The sequence below is a fragment of the Podarcis gaigeae genome, assembly GCF_964106915.1.
Source record: "Podarcis gaigeae genome assembly, chromosome: 14".
Classification (NCBI taxonomy): Eukaryota; Metazoa; Chordata; class Lepidosauria; order Squamata; family Lacertidae; genus Podarcis; species Podarcis gaigeae.
In genome coordinates this window covers 3,127,132-3,141,092 of record NC_139690.1, presented here as the reverse complement: position 1 = coordinate 3,141,092, position 13,961 = coordinate 3,127,132, and the positions used below count along the sequence as shown (strand labels likewise).

Here is a 13,961-nt window from a genome sequence, read left to right as displayed (position 1 = left end):
AGCTGTCTGCTTGGCAAATTAATGTGCTCTGCTTACTGTCTTAAATCCAAATCCCACTAGATGTGCAGGGCATGAAGGGTTGCCCCTCTTCCCTCTCAAGTAAAAAAAAAAAAAAATCAGGACAAGTGGGGAGGCCAACCTGTCCCCATCAATCAGCTAGGGAGGGGCAGGACCAGTGTTAGAAACTGAGATATAAAAGCTATTTGCCATCTGGCCCCTTAAACCTGGGTTACGGTCAGGTATATTAACAAAATGCTTAGGTGCCTGTTTAGGGGTGTGTTTAGGTTGTTGTTTTTTTGTAAGATTGCAAAGCTGAAAATGAACTGTGTATATTGTCAGCTCCAGCTAAAATCTGACTCATGCAAGAGCAGCGCAGGGAGAAAAAAGCTGCTGTGTGTCAGGCGCCAATCTGGCACCCAAGCATCTTCACTTGGTCACAAATGACTGATAGCCAGGTGCAAAATGCGCCTGGCTAATTTCAAAAACTGCAAATGCCCCAGTGCTGGCTTCCTCCTTCCTCCTCTTCATTTTGCCTATTAAGATTGTGAACCTGTGAGAAAGAACTGCCTCACACTTTAACAAATGTGCAGAGCTTAGAAAACAGCAATTGCTTTTTAAAGTGGTGTATAATATTATTGTTTATTACTCTATGTGCATGTAGTCATCTCCCCGCATCCCAACCCAAGAGGATAGTCATCACCTGTCGCTATATTACTTCAGGGGTTAGCTGCTGCAACCTCCAACTACCCAAAGGTGGGGCACAGGTAGCTGTCTTAGACCAGGCAAGATTGTTTGTCCATCCAGCCCAGGATTAAATAAATAATGACACGGTGTAATATGTCATGTGCTGTTGTTCATCTGAGGTTGTATTTACCTAATTTTAAGACATGCTAAAGAACAGATTATTGTTATTATGTCCTCAAATGTAAAACAACAGAATTCAAATAGGTTGTACTTTCTTTTTCCCATGACTGTACATGTGAGGGTCACCCCTGGAGATTTTTATACTTCTGCAAATCTTGGGTTTACCTCAAGTCTGCTGAGACTGACTTTTCTTGTGCAGTGTGGTTTTGATTCTAGATACGCAGAAACCCTTGAGGGCTTGATAGAGCAACATTAGAATATGGAATATAATATTAGTTACCTGAGAGTTGGTAGAACTTTGCAATGGTGTCCAAATCATGCTCATCAAACAGCCTCTGATCATCCTCATTCTCTAGCACAGCCTGCAGGACCATCAGAAAATTCTGAAGATAATATGGTTGCCCTCCTGGGTTTTCTTCACGGCTGAGTCCGTTGAGAACCGTCTCTAAAATGTTGCTGCTTGGACTCTGGGAATTCATGTTTTCCAAAGGTCCCAAACCAACACAATCAACCACTTCATTTTTTAATTCTGTATGATCTTCCATAGGAAGTACTTCCATGTCACCCCCCACAAAAGAGATATTTTGTGTCTGATTGCAACAAATACCTTTCACATTGGGCAACAGAGCCTGTTCACCAGAAGAGAGGTCTGTGGTTTCCAAGTCTGACGGTGTTTCTTTACTATAAGCTGTTGAACATACTACAAGCTTGCAAATATCAGAATCCAAGTCCTCCTTAGGAGTATTTTGCTCCTTATTGTCCTCTGTTAGCAGCCCATCTTCACCGCAAGCAAGATGATCAGATGGAAACAATCCAGGAGCAGAACCATCACCACCCAAGAGTGTTCGTGTGTCACCTTCCCATGTGGGGTCCAGGGTTTCTCGTTTGCCTTTGAATCCTTCTTTTGGACTAGTTTGTCTCTGAATCCTTGAAAAGGGCAACCAGTTTTCTTTCTGGGAAGAAGTGGTGCCTTCTGGATTCTCATCTCTAGAGCTGTCAGACACATCTTGAGCTGGTCGAGACTTGGCATCCCAAGTAAAGATGCTGCCACCTTCAGCACGACGCTTCCTGGACAATTTGGTTGACAGCCTTCCCAGGGAGATCTTCCCAACTGCCTGAACCTCTGGCTCACCACTGCCCAACAGGAGACTGCTGCCCTTCTTAAAGTATGGGCTCACCTGTCCTCCCACCTCAGGTTTTGTTTCAGAGTTGTCACCTACTAACTTCTCTGGAGTCGAGGCATTATTTGCAAAGTACGGACTGCAACCACCAGGCACATTTTCAACTGATGGGCCTGCACCCGCGTCAGGCGCCGAACCATCTAGAATCCTATCATCATCCCGGCTCTTTTGACACGCTTCATCAATGTGCTGGTTGATTCCATATCTTGCTACCATCTGCCCACACAAAGGACAGGCGACTCTGGCAGGGGGAACATTATTGAAAAATGAAGCAATTGAGAAAGAGGATGCAGATAAAGGCTGTGTCCCTTCCACACCCGTCCCTTGCTTCCTCCGGGCAGGTTTTATCCTCTTCCTATTGAGGGCTGAGCTTCTGCAAGGCCTTTTATTTCCTGGGAGCTCTTCTTCTGCCATTGCAGGAACCCAAGATAAGGTGAATGTAGGAGCCGCCTCATGCAAATGGAAAAAAGACTCTTCACATCAAGTTATCAAGAGCATTTTTCATGGCCTTGCCTGCAATGAATAAACGGCAGAAGTGATGGCTTAAGTTTTGCATCAACAATAACAACAATAAATTCATAGGTGGTAGGCTTATGAAAAAGTTTAAAATGTTTTGTCATTTTAATTATCAATCACATGCACACCTCACATTTCCTCTCAGGAGCTCAAGGAGGCATATATGGTCCTTTCCCCACAATTTATCAATACAACAACCCTGTGAGGTAAGCTTGGCTGAGAACTGCTGATTGGTCTAAGGGCAACAAGTGAGTTATATCACCAAGTGGGGATTGAACCCAGGTCTCCCTAATCAAGCATTCTAACCACTACACAACACTGGCTCTACTTAAGGACATGGAGTGATATCCAAGTAAGTCATAAACAGATGCAATCAACTTACTTAAGTAAAGAGTCAATGGGACTACTCTGAGTATCTTATCATTGGGTATCACCTAGATTCTGGAACAATTTGCCATTGAAGCTACTGGTACTATTGATATTAGGGTATCTTAAGGGATTTAGTAGCGATGCAAAATTTAAACTTGGCTATTAGTTTCTTCCAGATTTTATTCCAAACTGGATTTAATGTAGAAAGTGTCCAAGTTAGTAAAAGCAAGTACACTTAATAAGGAGATTAGAAAGTATCAAATTAGTAATAAAAAAAAATTAATATGATCTTTGGTTGCTTGAGCTGCCTTTTTGTTTTTGTCTCAACCTCTTAGTTGTTTTCCCATCAATACGAAACCAGAAATATGCAATTCTTTCTTCCATATTCTTCCACTGCTCCCCTTGCCTTCTTTTTTCTTGGTCCACTCTCCAAAAAAATAATTTGTAAGCATCTTGGGACAAGGAACCATATTTTTAGTCATGTTAGCATTTTGTAAAGTACACATGGGTGGACAGACTTCAGGCTTGACGGATCTATTTGGCTTCTGCAAAAGTACCTTGAGATTCATCAGTCAGGGCCAGATGCAAACATTTAGAATTAAGGGCCAGGGTGCCTCTGAGCACAAGCCCAGCCCAGGAATTTGTTTTCAGGATTAGAAGCAATTTTACATTTCCATGCCTAAGTCCACTCCTGGTTTTCCCAAAAAGCATTTTTCCTTTCAGCAACAAAATTACATAACCAGAGACACCACTGTAAAGCTTCTTTGTTGCAGCCTTTGTCCAGTAACTGAGCTCTGCTTGCCATTCTCCTGCAAATCAGCTGAACCTGATCTACCTTTTCTGCTCACTCCGACTGTAAAACACAAATTACAAGACCTCTTAAATGCTTCTGTGATACCCTAATGATTCCAATATAAGCAGATGAAAACATGTTAAGTTTTGAATATGCTATTAAGAAAGTGATCAATCTTAGAACTATTTTTTTTAAGAAGTACACTACTATCCCATTTCCCACTCATGTCAATAATTAAGAGGAAAATGAGTAAACTGATTTATTTTAACATAAATGGGTGCATTCATTCAGTTTTGCCTTTTCATTTTTTAACCTCTCACAATTTGTTACAGCCCTGCAATGAGTTAGTTGCAAAAAGTGCCTGAGAATCCCCATTTCAGAAACCAATTGATGGGCCTGTGCACCAGATTAGTGGATTCTCTCCCACCACTAGTGGCTTATAATAAGCCAATTATTTATCCTTGTATTTCAAAGGGGGACACTACTGCTCCACAGCATTCAAGACACTCTATCAAAGTGAGACAGAAGGGAAAGATGCAGACTGCCATGATTTTTTAAATAAGAGACATGAATTAATGCAGTAAAGGGTTTGAACCCAGGTTCAGATTCTGGTTTAATCATGACACACACTGGATTGACAGGACTAGGAATTAGGCTCAGTCTAATCTATCTCAATTGGGACGCGGGTGGCGCTGTGGGTTGAACCACAGAGCCTAGGACTTGCTCAGAAGGTCGGCGATTCGAATCCCCGCCACAGGGTGATCTCCCGTTGCTCGGTCCCTGCTCCTGCCAACCTAGCAGTTTGAAATCACGTCAAAGTGCAAGTAGATAAATAGGTACCGCTCCGGCGGGAAGATAAACGGCGTTTCCGTGCGCTGCTCTGGTACTCCGGCTCCCTCGGCCAATAAAGCAGATGAGCGCCGCAACCCCAGAGTCGGTCACGACCGGACCCAATGGTCAGGGGTCCCTTTAGCCTTCACCTAATCTACCTGAAAGGGCTCTTGCGAGGATAAAGCACGAGGAGAGCGTGTAATACTTGGAAGGGGGAGCACTCCACCAAAGGGACCAGGGCTGAATTCAAAGACTTGAACAAGGGGCAGGAAAGCACCTCGCCTTCTTATCCTGCGAGCCGCGGGAGGAATGCAGCGCCAGTCAAATAAATACACGAAGCGAGAACGGGCTGCTCCCCAACCTGAGGATCCGGGGCAGCCCGAGGCCGGGCGCCTCCAAAGCGGAGCAGCAGCAGAGGCTCCGCCCCCCGCCCTCCTCCGCGCGCCCTTCTTCCGCCGCCTTCCGCCGCCAGGCAAATGCAATCCATCCCCGCGCCAGGCCTGCGCGGCCGATGTCGGAGCCATGGATCGAAGCGATGTCGGAGCCTTGGACTCCCAGTTCCAGCGAGGACGAGAGTGGGAGGGCCGGGCCCCTTTCCTCATCTAGCCCTCGGGGGTCGTGTTTCATTTTATACGTTATAGTCTTGGTATGGAGAGAGGTGCAAGGCAGGGCCGCCCTCTTTCTCCACTTTTTATAACAGATCTTCATGTTTATTTCTATACTTCCAAACAGAGCGTGATGCCAGCTCTGTCAGTCTATGATTCTGTGTGTGCATTGGGTGCAAGCTGTGCTTGTGCGGTTATAGATTTTATTATATTTTAGTTGAAAGCCACATTGGGAAGGTTTCCATCATTTAATGACAATGATACCAGTGGCCTAGAAGCGTCATCATAAGCAAATAAAGACAACTACCATTCCTAGTAGAAATAATAGTACCTTTTCCAAACATGGTATCATCAGTGAGAGCAGTTAAATTAATCATACAATGTGTACATCATTTTAAATTAAGGCTGAAGAATTTGCATGCACTTATCAGAGAGTAAGTCCCATAGAACTAAATGGAGCTTACTTCTGAGTAGATATGCCAATTAATTTACTCACAGGATGTAAGCACCCAACCCACACACTCTCTAAGTATAATTAGCTAGGTTTTAATATTTTTGGAGACCACTTGGTTTCACCTGAAAAGTGGTGTATAAATACAGTACTTTAATACATATCCCAAATCAAAATTAAACTGTTAAATGTTGTGAAGTAAACATATTGTTATAGGATTTGTGGGCAAGGAGCAGGGTTGGTCTGGATGGCATCTGGGAGTCTTTTCTAGGCTTGGCAGGTTTGGAATCTAGTAGAAGAAGCTGTTGAACTGGTCAGACCAGCTTCTCTGTACACTTATCAGCATCCGAAGGAGCGAGATGTACTGCCATAGTGACAACTGAGGGTGATTCCAGAAGGAGGGGAGTGGACCTTTTCCCACCTCACCCGGCTGGATGGCATCATGTCATCCTAGGAAAAAGAACTATAGGCCACAGGAGACTGTCTGCATTTGAGCTTTTTACTAGGATGGAAGCTGGACAGAGGAGTTTGTCTTGCTTTGTGGTCAATCCCAAAGCTATATTTTATCTCTTGTGCTCGTAAAATAAATACCTGAAAAAATGTCAGGTTGCTGCCACCGCCCGCCACCCCCCACCCCCCAATAGCTGGTGGTTATGCTCATGAACCAAATGGGAACTCTTGATGCATTCTCCAGTGCTGTGCTGATGGCAGCAGTGAATACACACAAACACACACACCCTAACTAGTGACAGATCAATTGCCCTCCATAAGCTGGAAATAATTGCACAAGTGGTTCAGTTCTGCTACTGTGCACATTTGACAGCTACACAGCACAATCCTATGCACAGTTCCAAGGAAGCAGTTCCCATTAATCTGAGTGATGAATGCAGAACTGTGCTGTTGAATTCCTGACCTGTTTGACATGCCCCATTTGCTGTGCTGTTTTTGCCTGCATAAGCAGGAGAAGAACCACTGGATGGGGAAGCTTACACAATTGTGTTTGTGGACCAGGTGGGCCTTTCACCTTGGTGAAATCCCTCTAAATTCCACTTTCCCATAAACTTTCCTCCCCTCTCAAACAACACTGGAATGAGGTTATCCAATGAATTTTACTACCAGCAGACTCTGGCCAAACAAAATATAAGACTTCAACTATAACATAAGAGCATCTAAAGGAGGGATAGTTCTGTTGTGCCCTCCAGAGGTTGATGCTCTCCAACTCCCATTGCCAAACAACTTATGGAAGGCACCACATTGGTGATCCCTGATCTGAAAGGATCCCTGCTCTCCCACACACCCATACCTGCCCATTGAGCTCATTAGTGGCAGTTCCACTGCATGTAGAACATGGATAGGCAACCTAAGGCCCGGGGGCCAGATCTGGCCCAATCGCCTTCTCAATCTGGCCTGCGGACGGTCCGGGAACCAACGTGTTTTCTTTCGCATGAGTAGAATGTGTGCTTTTATTCAAAATGCATCTCTGTGTTATTTGTAGGGCGTAGGAATTTGTTCATATTTCCCCCAAAAAATATAGTCCGGCCCTCACAAGGTCTGAGGGACAGTGGACCAGCCCACAGCTGAAAAAGTTTGCTGACCCCTGATGTAGAATCATTGAATTGTAGAGTTGGAAGGGACCCCGAGGGTCATCAAGTACAACTCCCTGCAATGCATTAATATTTTGCCCAACGTGGAGCTCAAACCCACAACCCAGAGATCAAGAGTCTCATGCTATCTCATACTGAGCTATGCCAGTAATCCAATGAACTACCACCTGAGGTTCAGATCATGGAGATGACAGGGACTTCCCAATAATGGCACCCAAACTCTGGAGCACTTTTCCTTGAGTCCTGGTCCTTGTTGACCATTAGAAAGCCAGGTAATATCTCCTTCTTCCAGGAGGAGAGAGGATTAACATTGGTCAAGAAAGTGAAATATTTAGGGGTTAACATGACTGCCAAGAATGTGAACTTATTTAAGGATAACTATGAAAAATGTTGGATTGAAGTGAAAAAGGACTTAGAAATATGGTCAAATTTGAAATCATTGCTAGGTCGAATTGCTGTGATAAAAATGAATGTATTGCCAAGGATGTTGTTTTTGTTTCAAACATTGCAAATTTTGGACAAGATGGAGTGTTTCAAGAAGTGGCAGAGAGATATTTCCAGATTTGTCTGGCAGGGCAAGAAGCCTCGAATAAAATTTAAGATATTAACTGATGCTAAAGAAAGAGGTGGATTTGCCCTGCCAGACCTTAGACTTTAAGGTAAAGGTAAAGGTACCCCTGCCCGTACGGGCCAGTCTTGACAGACTCTAGGGTTGTGCGCCCATCTCACTTAAGAGGCCAGGGGCCAGCGCTGTCTGGAGACACTTCCGGGTCACGTGGCCAGCGTGACAAAGCTGCATCTGGCGAGCCAGAGCTGCACACGGAAACACCGTTTACCTTCCCGCTGGTAAGCGGTCCCTATTTATCTACTTGCACCCGGAGGTGCTTTCGAACTGCTAGGTTGGCAGGCGCTGGGACCGAGCAGCGGGAGCGCACCCCGCCGCAGGGATTCGAACCGCCGACCTTTCGATCGGCAAGTCCTAGGCGCTGAGGCTTTAACCCACAGCGCCACCTGCGTCCCTTAGACTTTACTATGAATCAACTGCTTTTTGCTGGCTGAGAGAATGGCTGCTTCTTGAAAACACTGATGTGCTGAACTTAGAAGGTTTCAATAATGTATTTGGTTGGCATGCATATTTGTGGTATGATAAGGTAAAAGCACATAAAGCATTCAAAAACCATATTATTAGAAAAGCACTGTTTAATGTTTGGATAAGATATAAGGATTTGTTAGAAAATAAAACCCCAAGATGGTTGTCACCAATGGAAGCGAAGGCACAGAAAAAGCTCAATATGGAGGCCAAATGGCCGAAATATTGGGAAATTCTGGAACAAGATGGAGACAGAATAAAACTGCAGAGCTTTGAAAAATTGAAAAATAAAGTGCGAGATTGGCTCCATTATTATCAAATAATGGAGGCATACAATTTGGACAAAAAAGTTGGTTTCCAGGTGGAAAAATCAAAATTGGAAACAGAATTGTTAGACTCAAAAATTAAGAATTTGTCAAGAATGTATAACTTGCTGTTGAAATGGAACACTCAGGATGAAACGGTGAAATCTGCTATGATAAAATGGGCACAAGACGTTGGACATAACATTATGATGGCTGACTGGGAACAGTTGTGGACCACAGGTATGAAATTTACGGCATGTAATGCCCTACGAGATAATTTAATGAAAATTATTTATAGGTGGTACATGACACCAGTCAGGCTCGCAAAAAAATTATAATTTACCCGACAATAAATGGTCTGATGCAGCGGGACTCTTCTGATGTTTCTAAGCAAGGATTGAAATCCTATTGCTATCCTTTGTTCTCTTGCTATTAATGCATGGCACCATGCAGTGTTCTGCAGGCAAGATGGGGGGGGCAAGAGAAAAACTTTGAATAGCTGCTCCTCTGTCACACTAAATCAACTGAATTTACCTTCTATTTCCATTAACTGTTGTGACCGTGCCCTCGATCACTCTCTTAAATAGAGTCTTTTAATTTATTTTTCAGATAGTGACCTTAAGGCCTCTCTCTATTAGCCATAATTGTGGTCTCTTGCGTTCGCTTGAAACTTTTTTTGAACGAATGCAGTTCTCCCCTCTATGTGACTTTAATTAACTGTGACAAATTCCGCCCAAAGCACATTTGCAAATAACACATAATTTATGAGGTCAGAGAAGAAGAAATATTTAGTGCCCTATTAAATCAACCGACAGGCATTTGTTTCAGGTACTTAATGGCATCATTTGATGGGCAGCCCACCCCCCATCTTTCCCAACACTCTGTGGTAATGCATTTAGAGTACATACATTTCTTGGGAACCTTAAAAGGGGCAATTAAGGCAAACTATAGATCTGAAAGGTAATTTTGCAGGCAGGGAATGGGTGCCATGAATTTCCATGCAATTTTGCCGAACTCCAGCCTTAAGGTGGGATGACAGTGGTTTAACCATCACAGCATGATAGAAACACCAGCTGTGAGGGTTAATCAAATATCTATTATGGGACGGCTCTTTGGGGCAAGTTATTTGCTCAGAGGTGCAGCAGCCACTGTTTCTCCCAGACATTTGCTGGAATCAAGAGGGCTTGTGAAAGAAAACAGGAGACGGGCCATCGCTCAGGGGTAGAGCATCTCCTGTACATGCAGAATAATAATAATAATTTTTTATTTATATCCCGCCCTCCCCAGCCGAAGCCGGGCTCAGGGCAGCTAACAACAATAAAATAATACAACATTCTAAAATCATTCCATTATAAAATTAATTCAAATCAAATTGATGGCAACCATTGGGCTAGAGAAGGGGCTAGGTTCCATCCCCAGCATCTCTAGGTGGGGATGGGCGAGACTCCTGCCTGAAACCTTGGACAGCTTTGCAATCCCTCCTGGCCAGGCATGAACGTATGGCCCTGCCTGCTATCATTTTCAGAGCGCGGAATGGAGGGGACTGCTTATGAACAACATTGCATTTTACAGTAAACTAATTCTCAACAACCATATAAAGCAAGTCATTACTCTGAGCTAGATCTCACTCCACTCAACATGCAAATTTATTCCCAGGCCAGCCCGATAAATGCATATAGCCAAAGCACACTCCTTTTCACTGCTCATGGTACAGTATGCTTTCAACAAGGGTTACACAGAACCCAAAACAGATTTTGACAGATTGCAAGGATCCTGAGGATTCGCAGAACAACTAGCTGCCTCCATGTGGGGTTACACTTTGCTTGTGGGGACTTCAGGGTTTTATTTGTTTTAGTGTCAGGAGCGTCAGTGGCGTAGCGTGGGGGGTGCCAGGGGTGCCGGCCGCACCGGGCGCAACTTGGGCGGGGGGCGCACTCACACTAGCAGCTCTCTGCCCCTACTAAAATCCACGGGTTAGGGAGCCCGCGCTCGCTCGGCTTGGCGAGGAGGTCGCGGAAGGGGGAGAGCGAAGCCTTCTGCTGCGGGCAAAAAAAGGAGAGGAAGCCGGGCGGGCGGACGGGCGGGGGTCTGGCTGCGCCTGCTGCTGCCGTTGCCGCTGCTGCCGGGCTTTGACAGCTTGGCGAAGCGGAGGGAGAGGAGCTTTATGGTAATTGCGGCTCTCTCTCCACTGGCCGCCTGGGTAGTGAGCCGAGCCTAGCGGAGCCGGGAGTCTGGCGAGGGGGCGGGAAGAGACTTTCCCCCCTTTTTTCCACCTCGCCTGGTCAAAAGGGAGAGCGGAGTCTCCTCAGGGCGCCCTCAGGCAGGGCAGGGCAAGGCAAGGCAAGCAGAGCGAGGAGGAGAGAGAGGGGAAGGGGGGGGGAAGCAGCCAGGAAACGCCGCGGTGTGGAGGGGGAATCAATTAAGGAGAGAAAGCGAAAAGCCTTGGAGAAAGGGAAAAAAGGAAAGAAAAGAGGCAGCTCCGGGAGAGCGCGGGGGAAAGAGAAGCCTCGCTGCTGCTGCTTGGGAGAGTAAATTACTGTACTTGCCTTGCCCCGGGTTAGGGGGCGCAAATTACTTGCCTTGCCCCGGGTGCTGATAACCCACGCTACGCCGCTGAGGAGCGTTCACATCCCACTGGCCTCTTCAAGCGTCCTACTTCAAACATCAAGTGCTTCATCGTGTCCCAGCACTGAAAGGGGGGTTCCTCTGTGCAGGAAGTCCCAAGTTTAGCATCACTGAAAGATGGCTGTCTAGCCTCTGCCTCAAGACTAGCAAGCAAGGGAGAGCCCACCACCCCACTAGGTAAATTTATCTCCTGTATATCAAGCCAATTAGATCTGGTCCTTCTCTCTGAGGCAGCAGCAAATGTATTGCTGCCCTCTTCTATGATGCCTGTGCGTGAATTTGTTTCATGTGTATAGATCAGTCCACACTGACCAACGCACAGTCTTTGAAGTAAGGCTCTGTTCCGATGGCATGAGTAGTCCTGGTGGATGGAAAAAGCTCAAGAGATCCAGCACTTAGCTGACACTCATGATGCACAGAGTTTCTTTAAAGCCACAAACACCATCTATGGGCCAATAAAGCATGGGATATGCCCCCTATGCTCAGGAGACGGTACCACACTTCTAAAAGATAAAATAGCTATAGCACTGCACTGGAAAGAACATTACCAACATCTCCTTAACTGCAACTCCCCCATAGCTGCTGAGGTCCTCTCACAAATTCCACAAAACAAAACAAAAAAAATTCTTTCCAGTAGCACCTTAAAGACCAACTAAGTTAGTTCTTGGTATGAGCTTTCGTGTACATGCACACTTCTTCAGATACACTGAAACAGAAGTTTCCAGACCCTTCTATATAGTGAGAAGGTGGGGAGGGGTATTACTCAGAAGGGTGGTGGGAATGGGTGATTGGCAGATAGCTGTGATGAGCCTGTTGACGACTCTTAACGACTGCAATAGGTCTTACAGGAAAAAGCAAGGGGTGAGAAGGTGAAAAATGGCTTTGTCATGTATAAAGAGATAAGAATCCAATGTCTTTGTTCAGACCAGGTCTCTCCATGGTTTTAAGTTTGGTAATAAGTTGCAATTCGGCAGCTTCTCTTTCCAGTCTATTTCTGAAATTCCTTTGTAGTAAAACAGCTACTTTGAGATCTTGTATAGAATGTCCTGGGAGATTGAAGTGTTCTCCTACTGGTTTCTCTGTCTTGTGATTCCTGATGTCAGATTTATGTCTGTTTATTCTTTGGCGTAAGGTTTGGCCTGTTTGGCGTAAGGTTTGGCCCCTTGCTTTTTCCTGTAAGACCTATTGCAGTCGTTAAGAGTCGTCAACAGGCTTATCACAGCTATCTGCCAATCACCCATTCCCACCACCCTTCTGAGTAATACCCCTCCCCACCTTCTCACTATATAGAAGGGTCTGGAAACTTCTGTTTCAGTGTATCTGAAGAAGTGTGCATGCACACGAAAGCTCATACCAAGAACTAACTTAGTTGGTCTTTAAGGTGCTACTGGAAAGAAATTTTTTTGTTTTGACTATGACAGACCAACACGGCTACCTATCTGTATCCACAAAACAAAGTGAGAGATCAGCTTGCAGTATCTCCAAATCTGGGAGAGTTGTGTACAGCTATTAACCAAATGGAAAACAACAAAGCCAGTGGACCTGATGGGATACCTGCCAAAGTCTTCAAAGTGGGTGGAATTGAATTTAAACAACTTCACAAGCTCATCGAAAAAGTCGGGGGGGGGGGAAAAGAAATCCCAGCACACTTTAGGGATGCCAAAATTATCAATCTCTTTTAAAAAGGTGACAGAACTGATTGCGGAAACTATTGAGGCATCTCTCTATTAGCTGCAGCTGGGAAAATTATTGCAAGGATCTTAGCCAACTGTCTCTTAAGAATATCAGAGGTGACGCTTCCTGAATTCCAAAATGGTTTTCAGCCTTCTAGGGGGATAGTGGACATGATTTTCACCACTCAACAGCTTCAAGAAAAATGCAGAGAGCAAAACCAACCCCTGTATATGGCATATATTGACCTGATTAAGGCGTTCAGCACCAAAATTGTAATGCCCTGTGGACTGTCCTTCTGAAAATTGGCTGCCCAGATAAATTTGAGAACATCATTCGGCTCCTCCATGATAATATGACAGCAACAAATCGCAGATAACAATGGCTCTCAAAATGAACCATTCGCAGTGGGATCAGGAGTTAAACAGGGTTGTGTTATTGCCCCAACTCTATTCATTATTTTCATTGCCATGATCCTACACTTTGTTGAAGGGAAATTCCCCAGCAGAGTAGAAATCATATATCGAACAGATGGAAAGCTCTTCAATCTGAGCAGGCTGAAAGCAAAGAGTAAGGTTACCGTAACTTCAGTCATAGAGCTTTAGTATGCTGATGACAACGTAGTGTGCGCACGCTCAGAGGATGACCTCCAAACCATCCTAAATATCTTTGCAGAAGCTTATGAACAGCTTGGCCTATCACTCAACATCCAAAAAACCAAAGTGCTGCACCAACAAGTACAAAACAACCCCTCTGCAGCGCCACAAATACAACTCAGTGGTGTAACGTTGGAAAATGCCGATCACTTCTCCTACCTGGGCAGCTATCTTTCCACAAGGGCCGAAATTGATGCCGAAATCCAGCATCGCCTGAGCTCTGCGAGTGCGGCTTTCTCCCAACTGAAGTGCAGAGTGTTTGAGGACCGGGACATTCGCAGGGAAACCAAAATGCTTGTTTACAAATCTATTGTACTACCAACCTTCCTGTATGCTTGTGAAACATGGACCACTTATAAATGCCATCTCCAACTAATGAAAAGATTCCAACAACGGTGTC

The 13,961-nt window shown here is 45.0% G+C and overlaps 1 protein-coding gene across 8 annotated transcripts in view; it reads right to left on the bottom strand.

Moving 5' to 3' along the window:
- FAN1 (FANCD2 and FANCI associated nuclease 1) overlaps positions 1-4,961 on the bottom strand; it is a 39,208-nt gene extending 34,247 nt beyond the window's left edge. For 3 of the 8 annotated variants that reach the window (XR_014557897.1, XR_014557898.1, XM_083712171.1), the window contains exons 1-2: positions 4,832-4,961; positions 1,145-2,558 (exon numbers count right to left, since the gene is read on the bottom strand). Coding sequence is in view for 1 of the 8 variants with exons in the window: in XM_083712171.1 (XP_083568297.1) it covers positions 1,145-2,459 (1,315 nt within the window). In the remaining 7 variants the exon portion in view is untranslated. Of the gene's footprint in view, positions 1-1,144; positions 4,404-4,759 lie in introns of those variants that run through there. The other 5 variants (XR_014557899.1, XR_014557900.1, XR_014557896.1 and 2 more) reach the window with 4 other exon arrangements.
- Positions 4,962-13,961: the final 9,000 nt, after the last annotated feature.